Source organism: Caretta caretta, chromosome 23, assembly GCF_965140235.1.
Source record: "Caretta caretta isolate rCarCar2 chromosome 23, rCarCar1.hap1, whole genome shotgun sequence".
NCBI classification, from domain to species: domain Eukaryota; kingdom Metazoa; phylum Chordata; order Testudines; family Cheloniidae; genus Caretta; species Caretta caretta.
The window spans coordinates 12,683,421-12,704,695 of record NC_134228.1 but is presented as its reverse complement, the minus strand read 5'-3'; the positions used below and the strand labels follow the sequence as shown (position 1 = coordinate 12,704,695).

The window sequence follows — 21,275 nt, the reverse complement described above, 5'->3', positions numbered from 1 at the left end:
TCCCCCATGACACACTGGTTATAGCGCTCCCTCCGGGCGGAGCAGGTGCATTATTGGTCCCACCCCCTGCCTCACGTCTTCTCTCCCCCACCTCCAGGGCATGTACAGCTGCTGCACCAGCGAGGACCCCAAGCTGCAGGACCATCAGCAGCTGCCCATCCTGAACCACAGCTACCCCCCGCAGCGCGGGGGGGCCACGGCCTTGCCCAGCCCCCCTGCCCCACCCCTGCCCTGCAGCAGCTTCCTGCCCCGGGACCGGCGCATCGTGGAGCGCTGGCGCCATGCCCGCAGCCCCAACTGCTACAAGGACCTGTACCCCCCGCCCGCCCCCTCGGAGCCCCCCAAGGCACCCCCGCAGCGCCATGGCCTCCAGAACGCCTTTGCTGAGGGCTTCCACCGCTTCTATGGCCCCATCGAGCCCGAGGGGCTGTCGGACCACCTGGGGGCCAGCGGCGGGGCCCAGGCCAAGAAGCTGGGGCCATGCCAGCTCTCCCCACCCCTCCGGAGCCTGGAGAACCCCCCGTCCTACTTCGCCATCGTGCGGGAGAAGGAGGGTCCCGACCCGGGCGCCTCGGCCTGGCAGAGGAAGTCGCTGCGGGGACTGTACGAAAGTTTCCAGGCGGGCAAGGCCGGGAGCCGGACACCAGAGGCCAAGAAACACGGTGGCGGGGGGCTGGGCGGTGGCTACGCCGCCAAGGGCCCCTGCGAGGCGGAGTGCGGCCGGCCGGCCCAGGAGCCGGGGCGTTACGGCTACACCCGGCTCTCCTACGAAGACGAGCGCAGCCCGCCCCTGGGGGCAGCGCCCTGCGGGCGGGAGCGGCGCTACCGGCGCCCCGAGGAGCCGCGGGACAGCGAGAGCCAGCCCTTGCTGCGGCCCACCTGCCCGGCCGGCAGGTCCCACGTCTGCCGCAGCCGCTCCCGCCTGCCGCCCGCCGGCTTCCCCAGCCAGAGCCGCTACGTGGAGCTCTCGGACTCCGACTCGGAGCCATGCGAGCGGGACGGGCCGTGCCCAGAGGCCTCCCCCCCGGCCGGGGCGCCCCCGGCCGATGGGCACAGCTGCTGGTACGCGGGCCCCGATTTCTTCTGCACCTACCCCTCCCGGGAGCCCCCACTCTTCGCCCCCCACAAGCCTGTGCGCTACTGGTCGGCCGACAAGCTGGCCCCCTGCCGCTCGTGCCACCGGCTTTGCCAGCACTGTGCCAGCCTGGAGCTGCTGCCCCCCCCGACCCCGCCCTGCCGCAAGGAGGCCCGGGGCTACTTCAGCCGCTCTGAGGAGCGGCTGGAGCGCTGGCTGGACTGGGAACACCGCCTCTGCGGCCCCTACGGCTGCCTGGCACCCCGGCACCACCCCGGCCCCTGCCGGTGCTGCCATCACCACCATTCCTGCGAGCTGGGCCCGGCCGGCTCCCTCCTGCACCCCACCTCCCGCAGCCTGGAGGACCTGAGCTCCTGCCACCTGGTGCGCTGTGGCCTGGCCCCCCACCGCCTCGGCTTCTCCCCGCCCGAGTGCCTCCCGCCCCGCCTCAGCCGCAGCGGGGAGCTCTTCGCCCGCCGCGGCTCCGCCCACTTCTCCAGCCTCGAGTCGGAGGTATGACCCAGCCACGGCCGCGGGGGGCAGGGGACGTGGGACGTGGGCGCTGCGGCGGACCTGGGGGTGGGGACTGGGCCATGGCGGCTGATACCACGGCTGTGGGGACAGGGCCACAGCGGCTCATGCCACGGTGGCCACCGCAGACCCAGGGGGACGGTTTAGCTCCCGCCGGTGCCAAGGACCTACGGCGAGGTGGGGGGGTGGGTCACAGGCCACAGTCGCGACGCTGCCACAGGGGGCGGTGCCACGCCTGGGCCCACCGACACACGGAGAGGTGGAGCCTGCCACGGACCCTGGAGAGAGATGGAAGCCGGCCACGGGAACCGGGACGAGGGTGGCCCCCGGTACCACTGATCCAGGCCGAGATGGACCCAGCTGTCATGCCGCGGATCTGGACCCTGCAGAAGCGGGGGGTGGGGGAGGCGGCCCGGCTACGTGTGGGGCGGCTGCCCCTGGTAACAGAAACTGGCGAGAGCTGGGGCAGGACCCATTGAGCGGGGGGGGGGGTGATGTCCGTCCCCCCGCCCAGCCCCACAGTGCAGCTGGAGGGGGATGGGCTGGATCCATCCACCAGGGAGCTGGATGGGGGAGGGGGTTATCAGCCACATGGCCACGCTGCCCCCCCCGGCCCTGTCTTGTCTCCAAAGGGCTCTCTCATTGTATCGGGGGGGACACGATCCAGGGCAGTGGGATCTCAAAGGTGGGGGCCGGCGTGGAAGTAAAACATCCCATCTGTGGCAGATGGGGGGGCTGTTTGGAGACTTCCCCTCCCCACAGGGGAAAATGTCGCGGGGAGCCTGGCCAGGACTTCACCATGTGTGGGCCATGGGGGGGTGCCGTGGGGTCCCCCCCTTTCAATACACAACCGGGAGTAGCTGTTTCACCTTTTTAAAATCTCTATTTTTCGGGGGAGACGAAACTGTGATTTAAACACCTGCAAAACTGAAACTGTGATTTCCACCACCCCCGTCCGCCTCCTCCCCCGGCGCTCCCCCCTTGTCCTTCTTCACTGGCATCTTTTTCACTGACCCCCCCCCGCCCGTCTTTCTCTCCGGCCTTTTCATTTCATTTCCCTTTCCTTGGTTTTCAGCTTTTCACCTTCTGCCTCGTTAGTCACTTTTTTCTTCTCTCTCATCTTCCATCTGTCCCCCATGTACCTCGTCTTCAATCCATCCCACCCCCCAAAACCCCTGTATCTACCCCCACACCTCTCTCTACCTATCGATCCCCCGCACGTTCCCTCCATCCGTCCCCCCACCCCTCTCCATCCATCCACCCCCACACACCCCTCTATCCATCCATCCATCCCCTCACCCTTCTCCATCCATCCATCCCCTCACCCCTCTCCATCCATCCATCCATCCCCTCACCCTTCTCCATCCATCCAAACCCCCCACCCCCTCTCCATCCATTGGCCCAACACCCCTCTATCCATCCATCCCCCCAACCCCCTCTATCCATCCAACGCCCCCATCCCCCTCTCCATCCATCCACCGCCACACACCCCTCTATCCCCCATCCCCCCACCCCTCTCCATCCATCCCCCCACCCCCCTCTCCATCCTTCCACCCCTACACACCCCTCTATCCATCCATCCCCCCACATCCCTCTCCATCCATCCAATGCCCCAACCCCCCCATCCATCCATGCCCCCCACCCCTCTATCCATCCATCCCCACACAAGCCCCCCCCCGCATCTATCCACTCCCTTATGTCCATCTGGTTTTGGTTCCCTTCACCCAAGTTATTTTCTCGGCTGTTGTTTCTTTTCAGCCATGGGGGCGGTTGGGGGGTGGGGAAGGGGCTGGCTGTGGGCCATGCTAACTGCTTGGGGGTGTCTGGGGAGGAGGGGAAGGAGCAGAGTGGGCTGGGGCATCTGGATACCAGAGGGGTGGGGTGTGGCTGGAGGGGGCAGGGTCTGGGGCCCAAAGTGTGGGGAGGTCAGTGGGGAGCTCTCCAGCCAAAGCCGTGGACTGAGGTGTGTGTGGGGCGGGGGGAGGGGAAACAGGGGCCATGAGCCCTGAATTTGTCAGACTCAGGTGTCCTGGGAGAGTGGGGGGGGGGAGCTGTCAGTTCAGCTGGGGGTCCGGGCTCAGTCGTCCCCCCGAGCTGTGCTGCATATGGGGTGAGGCCAGGAGCGGGAGGGTGTCCAGCAATGTCTGAACGTTCCTAATAAAGGCTTTTCTATTCCCGCTGGGCCACAGCCCCGTGTCCTGTGTGTCGCAAAGGGGGAGCTCCCGGCTACCCCAGCCCCACCTCTGCCAGCAGGGGGCACTGTGGGGTGGGGGGGGCTGGCCGGAGGCCAGGCACCTGCCTGAATCTGCAGAGATCCTGGGGGGAGGAGCTGGGAGCCAGGACTCCTGGGTTCTATCCGGGCTCTGGGAGGGGAGTGGGGTCTAGTGGTTAGAGCAAGGTGGGGCTGGGCGCCAGGACTCCTGGGTTCTCTCCTCGGCTTTGGGAGGGGAGTGGGGCCGAGTGGTTAGAGTGGGGCTGGGAGCAGGCGTTTGGACGCTGCCATGATTGGCTGGCGCTTTGTGGGGAAAGTTCATTTACATAGAAATTAAAAATTAAATTAGTGAGAAAATCTGTAATTCAGCTGGAAAATGTAATTACAGTGGGACCAGGGCCCCGGCGCCGAGGCAGCAGGGGGTGGGAGACGCACGTGGCTCAGCACCCCCGGGCAAGCCAGCTGCGGCAGCACCCCCCACACATACACACCCGCCTTACAAGAAGGCCCAGCTGTGTGTTCACACCAACCCTCATCCACATCCAACACCCCGATACTCGCACAACTGCAGCGTGAAAAGAGGACAGCCTCAGGCAGGCAAACCAGCACGGTGACGCACACCGACCCCCCAGACCACAGTCACACAGCAACACGTGAAGAGTCACACCACCACACAAGACCCAGACTAACCCTGCACAGCCACAGCCACCAAAACCTAGACTACACAAGCACAAAACATACACAATCACCACCACTACACACAACACCTAGACTGCACCCATCCAACAACGCACACAATCACACCACTACACACAACACCTAGACTGCACCCGTCCAGCAACACCCACAATCACACCACTACACACAACACCTAGACTGCACCCGTCCAACAACGCCCACAATCACACCACTACACACAACACCTAGACTGCACCCGTCCAACAACGCCCACAATCACACCACTACACACAACACCTAGACTGCATCCATCCAGCAACACCCACAATCACACAACTACACACAACACCTAGACTGCACCCGTCCAGCAACACCCACAATCACACCACTACACACAACACCTAGACTGCATCCATCCAGCAACACCCACAATCACACCACTACACACAACACCTGGACTACACCCGTCCAACAACACCCACAATCACACCACTACACACAACACCTAGACTACACCCGTCCAACAACGCCCACAATCACACAACTACACACAACACCTAGACTGCACCCGTCCAGCAACACCCACAATCACACCACTACACACAACACCTAGACTGCATCCATCCAGCAACACCCACAATCACACCACTACACACAACACCTAGACTGCACCCGTCCAACAACGCCCACAATGACACCACTACACGCCAACACCTAGACTGCACCCATCCAACAACGCCCACAATCACACCACTACACACAACACCTAGACTGCACCCATCCAACAATGCCCACAATGACACCACTACACACAACACCTAGACTGCACCCGTCCAGCAACACCCACAATCACACCACTACACACAACACCTAGACTGCACCCGTCCAGCAACACCCACAATCACACCACTACACACAACACCTAGATTGCACCCGTCCAACAACGCCCACAATGACACCACTACACACAACACCTAGACTACACCCGTCCAACAATGCCCACAATGACACCACTACACACAACACCTAGACTGCATCCGTCTGGCAACACCCACCCAGCAACACCCACAAGTACACCAACACCTAGACTACAGCTGCCCAGCAACACACACAATGAGATCACCACACCCCAGCGCCTAGACCACACCTGCAGGCTATCACACACAAGGACACCACCATCCCCCAGACTACACCCACACAGCGACACACACACAATCACACCCCTGCATACCAGCAGCCAGATGCTATCTTGTGGGATGGGGGAGCTGGGAGGTGAATGCTGAACCTATCGCTGCTTCTTGGGAGGTGGCAGCGGGGGGAGCCTTAGAGGTGAGGGGACCAACTTGGCCCCATCCAAGGAGGCGGGTGAAGAGCCCAGCTGGGCCAAAGGATCAGTCAGTTCTTGCTTGTCTTGGACCCCACCCAAGGGTGGCCATCACCCTCCAAGGGGTGAAAGGCTTCGACGGCGGGTCAAGTCACTGCTCAGGCTGCAGCAGGCCAAAGGGAAACTGAGGCAGGGTTCCTACCACACCCCGCTGTGTCCGGAGACGGTGCTAGGTAGTGGTATGTCGAGGCCCGCCAGCCTGCACCCGGACAGCCACGCACCCACGTAGGCTACAGCTGCCCACCTGCACCCCCCCCCGGCATGACCCCCATTACTGCTGTACCCCTCCCACGCCCCCATAGGGGCACAGAGCACCCCACAGAGCTGCCCCCCACCCATATTCCCTGGGAGATCCCAGGGCTGGGCTAGCCGGGGGCTGCAGGTCAGGAGTGAGGGGCACTGGCAGGGCTGGGGGGCGGGGGGGGCGGCTCTGCGTCATCCCCCTCAGGCAATTCTCTAGCTCGGCTCCATCACCTGCACCTGAGCTCAGAGTTGGAGCCTCACCCCAACCCCGCCCCCCCACACCCCTGCAGGAGCAGTGCGGCGCACCCCCCCACACATCCCCCCCAGCAGGAGCAGTGCGGCGCCCCCCCACACACACCCCTGCAGGAGCAGTGCGGCGCCCCCCCCCCACATCCCCCCCAGCAGGAGCAGTGCGGCGCCCCCCCCACACATCCCCCCCAGCAGGAGCAGTGCGGCGCCCCCCCCACACACATCCCCCCCAGCAGGAGCAGTGCGGCGCCCCCCCCCCCCACACACATCCCCCCCAGCAGGAGCAGTGCGGCGCCCCCCCCCCACACACATCCCCCCCAGCAGGAGCAGTGCGGCGCCCCCCCAACACCCCAGCAGGAGCAGTGCGGCGCCCCCCCCCACACACACACCCTGGCTGACGGTAAACACCATCTGTGGGGGCAGGCTGGCAGCCGCCCCCCGCCCGCGTGTGTTTCTCTTCACAGCAGCCGCGAGTGCAAATAGCACAACCCGCCTCATTAGAGCCGCTGCGACCAGCCAGGGCTCGGCCAGGAGTCGTCCCCCGCGCGAGAGCCCCCCAGGGAACTGCACTAGCGACCCCCCCAGCCCCCCAGCGAGATCCCGCCCCGGGGCACAGCACAGGAACCCCCCCCAACCCCCCAGCGAGATCCCCCCCCCCGGGGCACAGCACCAGGAACCCCCCCAGCCCCCCAGCGAGATCCCCCCCAGAGAACAGCACCAGGAACCCCCCCAGCCGCCCAGCGAGATCCCCCCCCGGGGCACAGCACCAGGAACCCCCCAGCCGCCCAGCGAGATCCCCCCCCCGGGGCACAGCACCAGGAACCCCCCAGCCCCCCAGCGAGATCCCCCCCCGGGGCACAGCACCAGGAACCCCCCAGCCCCCCAGCGAGATCCCCCCCCGGGGCACAGCACCAGGAACCCCCCCAGCCGCCCAGCGAGATCCCCCCCCAAGGCACAGCACAGGAACCCCCCCCAGCCGCCCAGCGAGATCCCCCCCCGGGGCACAGCACCAGGAACCCCCCCCCCAGCCGCCCAGCGAGATCCCCCCCCCCGGGGCACAGCACCAGGAACCCCCCCAGCCCCCCAGCAAGATTCCTGCCCCAGGGCACAGCACCAGGAACCCCCCCCAGCCGCCCAGCGAGATCCCCCCCCCAGGGCACAGCACCAGGAACCTCCCCAGCCCCCCAGCGAGATCCCCCCCCCGGGGCACAGCACCAGGAACCCCCCCAGCCCCCCAGCAAGATTCCTGCCGCAGGGCACAGCACCAGGAACCCCCCCCAGCCCCCCAGCGAGATTCTCCATCCCCGGAACCCCACCGCAGCGGTCTCCTTCTGCCTCAGCAAATAGTCCCTGTGGCTGTGTTGGGGGGGGGCTGGGAGCTGTGTACCCCCCGCGGTGGGCGGGCCGTGGTGCAGATGGGAACATCGCCTGGCACTGACATTAGCACAGGGACGCTCCCGGGGGGGGGGGGGGGGGGGGCCGCACTGACACGTCCCTGGCTCGCTGCCCGCTCGGCTCTTCACGCTCCGTCTCCTGCTTCTCGCTGGGTGCCCCCCCCCGCCCAGGTATTTACAGCTCGCGGCCTCCGCCCTGCTGTTGGCACCGACTGGGGAAACTGAGGCACACATGAGTTGCCAGGGGGGAACTAAAATAATGGGAATAGAACCCAGGAGTCCCAGCTGCTAGCCCCCCCTGCTGTAACCACTAGACCCCACTTCCCTCCCAGAGCTGGGGAGAGAACCCAGGAGTCCCAGCCCCCAGCCCCCCCCAACCACTAGCCCCCACTGTCTCCTTCCTCCGTCTCTCTGAATGCACCCCAGGGTGTAATGGGCACCTCATTTCATTTTGCCCTTTTCACAGTCAGATCCAGGGCTGGGATCCAAGAGCCACTGGGCGAGGCCGGGGCTGGGTCGCCGCGAGCCCCCCGCCCCCATAGCCAGCGCCCCCTGCCCGCTCCCGACAGCGCCCCCACCTCCGCTGAGCAAGGCTGGGGCTGGGTAGCTGAGAGCCCCCCCCACACACACACACGCCAGTGCCCCTTTCTACCTCTTCTCCCCTCCCTTCCCCCCTGTTCCCAGCCCCCTTTTCCGGCCCTGCCCCGGCCTCCTCATCCCTCCCGCCAGAGCCCGGCTGGCTGTCACAGGGATTGGGCACCCCCACAGCCCCCGCAGGGTACAGTGGGAGACGGCGCCCCCTAGAGGGGAAAGGCCCCGTGCCCCCTTCCCTGCCCCCCGAGCCAGCCGGTCCCCGCCCTGGGGCCGGATCAGAACGTTTACATGTGATTGAGACATGTCTATGTGTGTCTCGGCATGTGTAGCACGTGGCAGATGTGTAGCGTGTGTCTGTATGCTGGTGTGTGTTGTGCCATGTGCCCTATGTGTCTCTGGGCTTGTATAGCATGAGTTGTGTGTGTCTGCGTGTCACCGTGGGTCTCAGAGTGTGTAACGTGTGTCTACGTGTTACCCTGTGTAGCGGGTCTGCAAGTCACTGTGTGTCTCGGCGTGTGTCACATGTGCCTGTGTGTCACCGTGTGTCTCAGAATGTGTGGCATCTGCGTGTCACCGGGTGTCTTGGCATGTGTCTGTGTGTCACCGGGTGTCTTGGGGTGTCTTGGCATGTGTCTGTGTGTCACCGGGTGTCTCTGTGTGTGTAGCATGTGTCTGCATGTCACCGTGTGTCTTGGGGTGTCTTGGCATGTGTCTGCGTGTCACCGGGTGTCTCTGTGTGTGTAGCATGTGTCTGCATGTCACCGTGTGTCTTGGGGTGTCTTGGCATGTGTCTGTGTGTCACCGGGTGTCTCAGCACGTGTGGCACCTGTGTGTCACCAGGTGTCTTGGCATGTGTAGCATGTGTCACTATGTGTCTCTCTGTGTGTAGCGTGTGTATGCATGTCACCATGTGTCTTGGCATGTGATCTGCACGTCATCATGTGTCTCTGCATGTGTAGCATGTCACCGAGTGTGTAGTGTTTGTCTGCATGTCATTGTAAAAAGAACAGGAGGACTTGTGGCACCTTAGAAACTAATAAATTTATTTGAGCACAAGCTTTCATGAGCTACAGCTCACTTCATCGGATGCGTGTCATTGTGTGGCTCTGCATGTGTCTTGGCGTGTGTTGCATTTGTCCGCGCGTCACCCTGTGTCTTGGCGTGTGTCGCGTGTGTCTGTGTGTCACCATGTGTCTCTGCATGTCACCCTGTGTCTTGGCGTGTGTCGCGTGTCTGCGTGTCCCATGTGTCTCTGCACGTCACCCTGTGTCTTGGCGTGTGTAGCGTGTCTGCGTGTCCCATGTGTCTCTGCACGTCACCCTGTGTCTTGGCGTGTGTCGCGTGTCTGCGTGTCCCATGTGTCTCTGCACGTCACCCTGTGTCTTGGCGTGTGTCGCGTGTCTGCGTGTCCCATGTGTCTCTGCACGTCACCCTGTGTCTTGGCGTGTGTCGCGTGTCTGCGTGTCCCATGTGTCTCTGCACGTCACCCTGTGTCTTGGCGTGTGTAGCATGTCTGCGTGTCCCATGTGTCTCTGCACGTCACCCTGTGTCTTGGCGTGTGTCGCGTGTGTCTGCGTGTCCCATGTGTCTCTGCACGTCACCCTGTGTCTTGGCGTGTGTCGCGTGTCTGCGTGTCCCATGTGTCTCTGCATGTCACCCTGTGTCTTGGCGTGTGTCGCGTGTGTCTGCGTGTCCCATGTGTCTCTGCACGTCACCCTGTGTCTTGGTGTGTGTCGCGTGTGTCTGCGTGTCCCATGTGTCTCTGCATGTCACCCTGTGTCTTGGCGTGTGTCGCGTGTGTCTGCGTGTCCCATGTGTCTCTGCACGTCACCCTGTGTCTTGGCGTGTGTAGCGTGTCTGCGTGTCACCGGGTGCCTTGTCGTGTTTCCGTGTGTCGCAGTGTGCGGCATGTCTCTGTTCTCTCCCCACCCTTGCCGGGCTCCGTCCCCCAGATGCCTGTGTTAGCTCTGTAATTATTTCCACACTAAATGCTCGGCTCCGGGACACAGGATTTAGTTCCCGGGAGACCAGCGCGGGGCGGGAGGCTGAGAGCCGGGGGGCGAGGGCGGGGGGCTGTCTGGGATTTTAATTAGCTTAGCTGGAAAATTCTTTAGCTTGGAGCCTCGAACCTGAGGGGAGAGAGATGGAGGGTGAAGGAACTGGGGGCGGGGGGGCGTTATGTGAAGGAATCGGGCCTGGGGGGGGGGGGTCACACACACACTCAGCCAGCTGCTGCTTCATGCCCCAGTCACTGCATCTGGGGAGAGAACCCAGGAGTCCTGGCTTCCAGGCCCCCTCACCCCCGCCCTAGCCCCTGGACCCTATTCCCCTCCCAGAGCAGGGGATAGAACCCAGGCTGCATGATCCCCCGTCCCTCGCTGTCTTCAAATGCCACCTGGGTGTTAAATAGCTGCCGTGTTCCACCCCAGAGGGGCCGCATCCCAGCGCTGGGCGAGGAGTCCCTGTATAACCAGCCCACAGGCCCCACTCCAGAGGGGCCGCATCCCAGCGCTGGGCGAGGAGTCCCTGTATAACCAGCCCACAGGCCCCACTCCAGAGGGGTCCGCAGCCCAGCGCCGGGCGAGGGCCCCCCGATAGCCAGCCCCTGGGCCCCACCCCAGAGGTGGCTACGTCTCTGTGCCAGGCAAGGGGTCCCTGAGTTGTTCAGTTGTTTTCTCGTCCGTTCACGTCCTTTGTGACCTCAGCTGTCAGAGCGTCTCAGCCGCCCGGTTCCACATGAGGCCCCCAAGGTCCCTGTCACTGCGGGGCCCTGGCTCAGCGCCCGGTCGTGTGGCACAGCTGGGCCGGGCCGGGCTGTGGTAACACGGAGACATGGGGGCGGCAGGGGAGAGGCAGGGGAGTCCGGCCGGCCCCCGCACCCTGGGTAGTTCTTTCATTCAGGGTTCGGAAGCTGTGTGTGAGAGAGAGCAAGAGAGAGAGAGTGTGTGCGTGTGTGCACTGCCCCCTGTTGGAAGGGACGGGCCCTGCCCCGTGTGTGTGTCTGCCTGTCTCTGCCGCCCTCTGCTGGAGGGGAGCGGCCCCGCTCTGTGTGTGTGCGCTGCCTGCTGCCTACTCTGTGTCAGAGCCCCTGTACTGACGTGGCTGAGGGGGATTCTCCTTTAGCTCAGGAGGCCAGGACTGAACACGGGACCCATGTAGGTTTAGCTTCTAGGCGCTTGGGGGTTTCCGCAGCCCTGCCAGCTTCCTCACGCTGGGCCCCTTGGCACAGGCTCCCGGGCCCTGGTGCCAGGGTTTCCCCGGGACCCAGGCGTCTGCAGCCTGAATCGTGCGGCTCTGACCTGGGGCTGGAGTGAGGCGTCAGGCCACTCAAACCACCCCCGCAAGATCTAGAACCTCAGGGTAAAGTCTCCCCTCCCAGGATCTAGGACAGCCGGGCAGCTTTCCCCTCCCATCATCTAGAACTTAACAGCAGATTCCCCCTCTGCCGGGGTCTAGAACTTCGGGGCGCGTTCCTTCATCCGGAGATCTAGAAACGCAGGCAGCTTCACCCCTCATTGGAGCAGGAACTTCGGGGCAGATTTTCCCCTCTCCGGATCTAGAACTGGGGGGTTCCCCTCACCCATGGCTCTAGCACCACAGGGTGGGGTTCCCCCTCATTGGATCTAGAACGCAAGGGGTTCCCTCGCCCACGGTTCTAGAATTTATGGTGGATTTTTCCCTTTTGGGGATCTAGATACCACTGGGCTCCCCCCATCCACAGATCTAGACCATCGGGGCTGCTTTGCCTCCCTCTCACTTGTTGAAGAACTTAGGGGCAGGGTCTCTCCCCCAGGTCTAGACCAAAGGGGCTGGTTTTTTTCCCACCCCTCCATCTAGCACATGGGGGGCAGTTCTGGCTTCCGCTGACCTAGAACTGCGGGGCGCGATCTAGACTTTCCCGCGATCTAGACTCGAGTGAGCCTTTTCTCCGCAGGCGGCAAAATCCAGCAGCTCCCCGCCCCCCGCTCCCTGGCACCCATCCATCACGCGCTCCCCGAGGGAAGCCGGCCCGGTGAATAATTTAGGCCGGCACTTACCGTGACCGAGGCTCGTTTATAAGCGCGGCCTTCTCGCCGGAGGTGAACTATCGCTTAGTCGGGTAACAAGCACAGCGTCCCCCCACCTCGCCACACGCCATCTAGGGTGCAGCCAGTGCTGATGGCCAGGGGAGAGCGCCCCCTACGGACCCTCCTGCCCTGCTCCCTGCCCCACAGCGCCCCCTAGCGCCTCCATGGGGCCAGCACTGACCTCCAGGGAAGAGCCCCCCCCCGCTCTCCGCAGCACAGCGCCCCCTACAGACCCCCCTGCCCCACAGCGCCCCCTAGCGCCCCAATGGGGCCAACACAGACCTCCAGGGGAGAGCCCCCCCGCTCCCCACAGCACAGCGCCCCCTACAGACCCTCCTGCCCCGCTCCCTACCCCACAGCGCCCCCTAGCGCCTCCATGGGGACAGCACAGACCTCCAGGGGAGAGCCCCCCCCCCGCTCCCCACAGCACAGCGCCCCCTACAGACCCTCCTGCCCCGCTCCCTGCCCCACAGCGCCCCCTAGCACCTCCTTGGGGCCAGCACTGACCTCCAGGGGAGAGCCCCCCCCCGCTCCCCACAGCACAGCGCCCCCTACAGACCCTCCTGCCCCGCTCCCTGCCCCACAGCGCCCCCTAGCACCTCCTTGGGGCCAGCACTGACCTCCAGGGGAGAGCACCCCCCTGCTCCCCGCAGCACAGCGCCCCCTAGCGCCATGCTGGGGTATCCCCTCCCCACCTGCACTCCCCCCAGTCCCTCTACAGCTTCCCTGGGTTCAGACGACACCTGTTCCTTCCACCAGCTCGCCCCCCCCCCTCCGCCGCTGGCTCAGCGCCAGGATGCCCCCCCCGCGTCCGCCTCCCCTTATCAGCTCCCCCCCAGGGACGGGATCGCAGGCGGCCTGACAGGAGCCGCTGGCCTCACGCGGCGAGAATCCTAATTAACAGGGTTTATTTATAACAGGGAACAAACAAACAAATCCGCGCCGCGAAGCTGGGAGGAGGAGGAGAGGCCCCCCCCCGGCACTGAGACGCAACCGCCTCTGGGGTGGGAGGGGGCCCGGGTATCCGGGGCCCCATTGCCTGGTGCTGGGACGCGGCCCCTCTGGGGTGGGGGGGGCTGGGTATACGGGGACCCCTCCCCCGGTGCTGAGATGCAGCCCCCTCTGGGGTGGGGTGCAGGGGCCGGGTATCCGGGGCCCCATTGTCTGGTGCTGGGACGCGGCCCCTCTGGGGTGGGGGGGGCTGGGTATACGGGGACCCCTCCCCCGGTGCTGAGATGCAGCCCCCTCTGGGGTGGGGTGCAGGGGCCGGGTATCCGGGGCCCCATTGTCTGGTGCTGGGACACGGCCCCTCTGGGGTGGGGGGGCTGGGTATACGGGGACCCCTCGCCCGGCGCTGAGATGCAGCCCCCTCTGGGGTGGGGTGCGGGGGCTGGGTATCCGGGGCCCCATTGTCTGGTGCTGGGACGCGGCCCCTCTGGGGTGGGGGGGGCTGGGTATACGGGGACCCCTCGCCCGGCGCTGAGATGCAGCCCCCTCTGGGGTGGGGTGCGGGGGCTGGGTATCCGGGGCCCCATTGTCTGGTGCTGGGACGCGGCCCCTCTGGGGTGGGGGGGCTGGGTATACGGGGACCCCTCGCCCGGCGCTGAGATGCAGCCCCCTCTGGGGTGGGGTGCGGGGGCTGGGTATCCGGGGCCCCATTGTCTGGTGCTGGGACGCGGCCCCTCTGGGGTGGGGGGGCTGGGTATACGGGGACCCCTCGCCCGGCGCTGAGATGCAGCCCCCTCTGGGGTGGGGTGCGGGGGCTGGGTATCCGGGGATCTCTCCTTTCCTTTCTGCCCGGGTCCTCTTGTGCTCAGCCTCTGCCCCGCAGCCCCCGCAGAGATGTGGCTTCTGGCCCAGGAGCCCCCAGCGCCTCCTGGGGCAGCAGCTGCTCCAAACCGCAGACCCAGTCGCCTTCCGGGGCCTGGGAATGGGGCCCGGGGCCTTTCCCCTCTAGGGGGCGCCAGCTCCCATCTGGGCCCCCGGGGACTCATTCATTTGTTGTTTTTCCTTCTTTCTTTCTTATTCCCTCATTCATCTCTCTCTCTCCCTCCCTCCCCCCTTCCCCCCCCGTGTCCGCGCCCCGGATCCGCGGCTGACGCCAGCCCAGCCGGCAGTGACAGGCCTGTAATTATCAGCTCCGTCTCTCCAGATGGTCCCTGAGGAATAAACAAGACCCTGTTGCCCCCAAATATGAGAGCTGAAGTGAGGAGGGTGGGGGTTCAGGGGGACGTGTGGCATCCCTGGGGAAGGGGGGCAGGGGAAGGGGGGAGTGACAAAGTGCAGAAAGGAAGACAGGGAATGGAGAGGGATGGGGCCCTGGTGGGGGCACTGTTGCAGGGAAGCTTGCAGCGCCGGAGCCCCGGCTGGTGAGTCTTGCGAAGCCGATTGCGGCTCCATGTGGGGTGCGGGGGGATCAGGAGGAGCTGGATTCCAGCTCTATCCTGCCCCTTGGGACACCAGCAGCTTCACCCCTGCCCACTCCTCCCCAGAACAGGGGGGCATTGGAGGGAGGGTGGGAGCCAGGACTCCTGGGTTCTCTACCTGGCTCAGGGAGGGCAGTAGCGGCTAGTGGTTAGAGCAGGCTGGGGGGCTGGCACACCCGTGAGCGCAGGCCCGGGAAGCCGTGTCATGGCAACTGTACCACCTGTCAGCAGGGGCCGGGGGGCGTTAGAGAGAGAAATGCCCCCCCCCAGCGCTGGCTGCTGGGGGAAAGCTCCCCCTGCTGGCCCCATTGCTCCGCTGTGTCGGGGCATCAGGTGGGTAGGTGGCTTGACGCGACGGACGGGGCGGGGGGCAGCCGTAGCATTGCCCACGAGATGAGTCCATCCATCACCCTCGGCGCGGTGTTCCAGGCTTGTCTCCTGCCGGGCGGCTGTAGCTAGTTAGCGGGGGGGTTGGGGGGACAGCGACACTCACCATGAGCCTCAGGGGATGGGACTGGGAGCAAAGTGAAAGGAGGAGCTGACTCCCCCACACCCTCCAAAGGGTAACACCCAGCCCCAGCTAGGCTGGGGGGCATCCCCAGCTGGGGTTGAAATCAGGGCCGGAGACCCCCACACTCCACCCAAGGGGGGGCCAAAGCAGAGTGACCCCCTGGGATGTAACCTCCTAAATGTGAGCCATGCCAGGTATAGCAACATCCCAAAGTCAGACAGAAACCCCCAACCTCACCCCAAACTCACCCCTGAACCTTCCCCTCAAACTCCCCACAGCCCCCCAAACTCACCCCCTGAATTTCCCCTCAAACTCACCCCCCAGCCACCCCAAACTCACCCCTGAACCTTCCCCTCAAACTCACCCCCAGCTCCCTAAACTCACCCCGTGAACCTCCCCCTCAAACTCTCCCCGAACCTTCCCCTCCAACTCACTCCCAGCCTCCCACACTCACCCCCCGAACCTTCCCCTCCAACTCACCCTCAGCCCCCCTGTCAAAGCTGATTCCCCACTCTGGCACTTTGAGTGCAGAAGGTGGGGGCCCACAAGGACTCTAAAAATTAACACTCCAGGCTTGTATTTAACTCCCAGGGTCACAGCTTCTCTCTGACCTTGGCTGGGTAGATGCTGCCACCCCCCAAGTGCAGAACTCCTTTGACAGGAAGGTGCATGTGGGAATTCGTCCCTGTGGGGCCCCCTCAAGCCCTTTCACCCCTACTCTGGGGAAGAGCGGAGGAAAAAAAGAAGAGAAAAGAAATCAGCTTTTGCCACCAGCTAACTAAAAAACGTGCACAAACCCCATAAACCCCCCATTGCAGAAATCCAAACCCTGTTCTTAAAAAGGTCCATTTTATTTTTTTAAAAAGAAAGAAAATACATCTGGAGACTCAGACTATTGCTAGATTTTAAAAGAGTAATTCCAAGGATTAAGCATCCAGCAGGGCTTTCCTGGGGTCCAGCTTAAAGCAAAACAAAAGCACCTGGTTAGCCCAGAGGAGTCCACAAGGCATGAAGAAATAAACAGGGATAAACCTGATCGCGTCGTCCTCGACATTCCCTGGTCTCCTCACATCTCTGGGGGTCCAGACGAGTCGTTTCTCGGTATGATACAGGTGATTTTTCATGCCCGGTTCCAAGCCTCTTACAGCAGCGCTCTGCCCTGTCCGCCTCTGCCCGGAGAACAACCCCAGACAGACAAAGGGGAAGTTTTCTCTCAATTTAAAGAGGTTCTGGCCTCCCAGTGGCTCTTTGGGCCAGGTGCCCCCTCACTTCCGTTTACCTGTGCAGAGCAGTGAGACTCGTTAACAGGTAGAGCAATTAGAGAACGGCTACTAAGAGGGATTTTATAGCTTCTGGCTGGCTGGGTGTCCAGAAAAGGGAGCTTCCCCCCCCTTCATTTATCACATGCCCCCCCAAATCACAGACTGGCCAGCCTGATTCAGGTCAGGTCCACACCGGCTGGGATTTCTTCCTGGAGGTTTAGGAAACAGAGTTCGTAAGATACATGCACCTCTAATTTTACTAATAATTACACAAAGAACTAAACAGTATTTTCCACATTTTAAGGACTACAATGACTTCGAATACAGGGACATTTTCACCTGGTTGATTCTGGGAAACCTGCCCGGGAGAGGGCATCAGCCACTTTGTTAGAGGCTCCTGAGATGTGCTGTATTTCAAAATCAAAGTCTTGGAGAGCTCAACTCCACCCAAGATGGTTTTTGTTGGTCTCTCTGACTGTGTGAAGCCACTTCAGGGCAGCAGGGCCAGTCTGCAGGTGGAAACGCCGTCCCCAAAGCTATAGCCGTAGCTTCTCCAGAGCGTAGACAATGGCGTTAACATTCTTTTTCACTGACTGACCAGTGGCTTTCCCTCTCGGAAAGTTTTTTGCTGAGGAACACGACAGGATGGAATTCTTGATCCGGTCCTTCCTGCATTAAAACTGCTCCCACACCACGCTCGGACGCATCTGTGGTTACAACAAACGGTTGGTCGAAGTTCGGGGCCCTCAGTAAAGGGTCAGACGTAAGGGCCACCTTAAGCTGGCTAAAGGCTTTCTGACACTTCTCAGTCCACTGAACTACGTTTGGTTGTTTTTTCCTGGTTAGGTCTGTCAGTAGGGTGGCAATTTGGCTATAGTGTGGTACAAATCGTCGGTAATACCTGGCCAAGCCCACGAAGGATTGGACCTGTTTCTTTGACTTAGGGACAGGCCAATTTTGGATAGCATTTACCTTAGCCTGTAGGGGGTTGATAGTACCTTGACCCACCTGGTGCCCAAGGTACGTTACCCTGTTTAGGCCTATTTGACACTTCTTGGCCTTAACCATTAATCCTGCCTCCCTTATGCACTGGAAGACAGCTTGGAGGTGTTCCAGGTGTTCTTCCCATGAATCTGAGAATATGGCCACATTGTCGAGGTAGGCAACTGCAAATTCCCCAAATCCAGCCAGAAGGTTATTTACCGGTCTCTGGAAGGTGGTGGGTGCATATCGCAGTCCGTAAGGGAGCACATTAAATTGATACAGCCCTACATGGGTGGTGAAGGCTGACCTTTCCTTGGCAGATTCATCTAGCGGCACTTGCCAGTACCCCTTAGTTAAGTTTAAGGTGGAGATGAACTGGGCCCGTCCCAGTTCCTCTGGTAGCTCATCTGTGTGTGGTATTGGATAGTTCTTTGGGCGAGTTACAGCATTTAGCTTACGGTAGTCCACACAAAAGCAGATTTCACCATCTGGTTTGGGAACCAGAACCACTGGAGAGGCCCATGCACTCTCAGAAGGGCGGATTACACCCATCTGTAACATGTCCTTGATCTCCCGTTCTATCGTGGTTTTGGCTTGAGGAGCCATCCGGTAGGGCTGGACTCTAACTGGGTGAGCATCGCCTGTGTCAGTGGAGTGGCATTCCCGTTCTGTCCGTCCTGGGGTGGCTGAGAACGTTGTCGTGAAGCTGACACACAGGTCCCGGGTTTGCTGTCGCTGCTTATGCCCAAGGGTGATGGAAGGGCTCACTTCTTCTACTCCACTGTTGCTTTTTCCTTCATAGTAGACACCTTCAAGCCACTCAGCGTCATCTCTCTCCTGGGATGTAAACTGGAGAACCTTGACTTCTCGGGAATAAAAGGGCTTTAGAGAATTAACGTGGTATACTTTAGGTTTTAGGGTAGGGTCTGGGAACTCTATGAGGTAATTAACAGCTCCCAGGCACTCTCAGACCAGAAATGTCCCCTCCCATGACGCTTCCATCTTATTAGCCTGGAGCACTTCCGGGACCATGACTTGGTCACCTACTCTGAAAGGAATGCTCTCTGGCATGTTTATCATACCAGTCCTTTTGCTCTTGCTCGATAAAACCTGCAAGACGCACAACAAGGGCTAGAGAGGGTGTTTTGCAGGTTGGTTACAAAGTCCAAAATGTTCGTTCCCGGAGAAGATGTAATCCCCTCCCATTCCTGCTTCACCTGCTGTCATGGCCCCTTAACTTCGTGGCCATAAACGAGTTCAACGGGTGAAAAGCCCAAACTGGGGTGTGGTACAGCTCTGTAGGCAAAGAGCAACTGCCGCAACACTAGGTCCCAATCATTGGAGTGCTCATTCACAAAATTACGTATCATGGCCCCCAAAGTTCCATTAAACTTCTCCACCAGGCCATTTGTTTGATGGTGGTAAGGGGTGGCCACCAAGTGGTTCACCCCAGGAGCTCCCTACAGATGTTTCCTGCCAGGAAGTCAGTTCCTGAATCCATAAGGATTCTGAGGGCCAACCTACCCTGGCAAAAACATCTGCCAATGCCTGGCTCACGCGGTTAGCCCTGGTGTTGCTTAGAGCTACTGCTTCTGGCCATTGGGTGGCAAAATCCATGGAGATCAGTATGTACAGCTTTCCTCTGGGTGTCTTCTTAGGGAAAGGACCCAGAATATCCACAGATACTCGCTGAAATGGAACCTCAGTGATGGGGAGTGGCTAGAGAGGGGCCTTGACCTGGTCTTGGAGTTTTCCCACCCTCTGACACACCTCACAAGACCGGACATAGGTAGAAACGTCCTTGCCCATTCCCTCCCAGTGGAATGGCCTCCGCAAACGGTCCTTGGTCCTGTTCACCCCAGCATGGCCACTTGTGTGATCACGGGCGAAGCTCAAGAGCTTTTCCCTATACTTAGTTGGAACTACCAACTGTCTCTGAGGATGCCAGTCCTCCTTGTGTCCACCCGAAAGGGTCTCCTTGTATAAGAGTCCTCCTTCTATAACAAACCTGGACCTATTGGAAGAGCTGAGAGACGGTGGGTTGCTCCGTGCCGCCGTCCAAGCTCCCTTGAGGCTCTGATCTGCTTCCTGCTCTGCCTGGAACCGCTCCCTTGATGCTGGAGACATTAGTTCCTCGCTGGGTTGTGGGCTGGGGCTGGGTCCCACTGGAAGCGATGGAGGTGATGGGGGTGTCTCCGTTGACTGTGAACCGCTCTCCGCTGGGGCACTAGGAGGTATGTCAGGATCCGGTTGAGCCTCTTGCGCCGGTTTAGCTGCTGCTGCAGGTGAAGACTCCGTGGCGCCCTTTGGTGCTGGCTCCCCTGACTCTGGTGGGGTTGCAGGCACGGGCTCTGGGGCTGACTGCTCCGCCAGTTCCGATCCTTGGGCTGGTTCTGGCTGGGTCCCAGGAACTGGATCTACAACAGCTGCCATAGACTCTCGTCTGGGGTCTGGTTCCACCACCTCTGGCTGGGTCCCCGGGCCTGTGGTATCTGGGGACACAGACTGGGCCCTTGTAGGAGGCTCAGGAATGGGGTTAGATGTGGAGGCCTGTTTAGCCTGGCTGCGGGTGACCATCCGCACCCTTTTGGTTAGCCTCACATGTTTGGCTAAGTCTTCTCCCAGCAGCATGGGAATGGCGTAATCGTCATAGACTGCAAAAGTCCAAATTCCTGACCAGCCCTTGTACTGGACAGGCAACTTGGCTGTAGGCAAGTTAAAAGAGTTGGCCTTAAAGGGTTGCACCGTCACTTGGGCCTCTGGGTTGATGAACCTGGGGTCCACCAGGGATTGGTGTATACCTGACACCTGTGCTCCAGTGTCTCTCCACGCAATAATCTGCCTCCTGCCCACACTCACAGTTTCCCTTTGCTCTGGGGGTATTTGTGAGACATCTGGGCCTGAAGGCTCTTGGTGGAACCCCGGGGCGCTAAGTTGCGGTTGGCTGGTGCTCCTGGGACAGTTGGCCTTCACGTGCCCCAGCTCATTACACTTAAAGCATCGCCCAGCTGACTGTGGGCTAGGGCGAGGTGGGTGGTTGGAGCGTGGGGTGGGGGATGAGAGGGGATCTGGGGTCTCCCTGGCTGTGTGGAGGGCTCCTCCTTGCAAGGCGGGGCCGTGGGCTGACCCCAATGATGTGGTGTTGCCTCGGGTTTCCCCTTCTGGTATCCCCACCAACTGCCTTCTTCTTCTCCACCACCTCCATCCATTTGGCTCCGACCTCCCCTGCCTCGGTTACAGTTTGGGGCTTCCCATCGAGGATATACTTTTCTATTTCCCCAGGAACGACCTCTGAGAACTGCTCCGTTTGCAGTAGGACAGACAGATCTTCCAGAGACTTAACATTTGCTCCTGATAGCCAGGCATCCCGATTTTATACAATGTGGTGGGTGTGTCGGGAAAATGCCAGGGCTGGTTTCCACCGTAGGGCTCTGAACCGCTGACGGGCATGCTCAGGGGTTAGTCCCATTCTAATTCTGGCCTTTTGTTTAAAAAGTTCATACTCGTTCATGTGTTCTTTAGGCATTTCAACTGCCACCTCTCCGAAGGGACCACTGAGCTGTGGTCTCAGCTGCACCATGTACTGGTCTGCAGAGATGCTGTACCCAAGGCAGGCCCTTTCGAAGTTTACCAAGAAGGCCTCGGTATCATGGCCTGCCTTGTAT

The 21,275-nt window shown here is 61.6% G+C and overlaps 1 protein-coding gene across 2 annotated transcripts in view; it reads left to right on the top strand.

Moving 5' to 3' along the window:
- The window catches only part of GRIN2D (glutamate ionotropic receptor NMDA type subunit 2D), a 27,559-nt gene extending 24,160 nt beyond the window's left edge, over positions 1-3,399 (top strand). For both annotated transcript variants that reach the window (XM_048832542.2, XM_048832541.2), the window contains exon 13: positions 98-3,399. In XM_048832542.2, the coding sequence (XP_048688499.1) occupies positions 98-1,594 (1,497 nt within the window). In that variant the 3' untranslated portion in view covers positions 1,595-3,399. The remainder of the gene's footprint in view (positions 1-97) is intronic.
- The last annotated feature ends 17,876 nt before the right edge of the window (positions 3,400-21,275 follow it).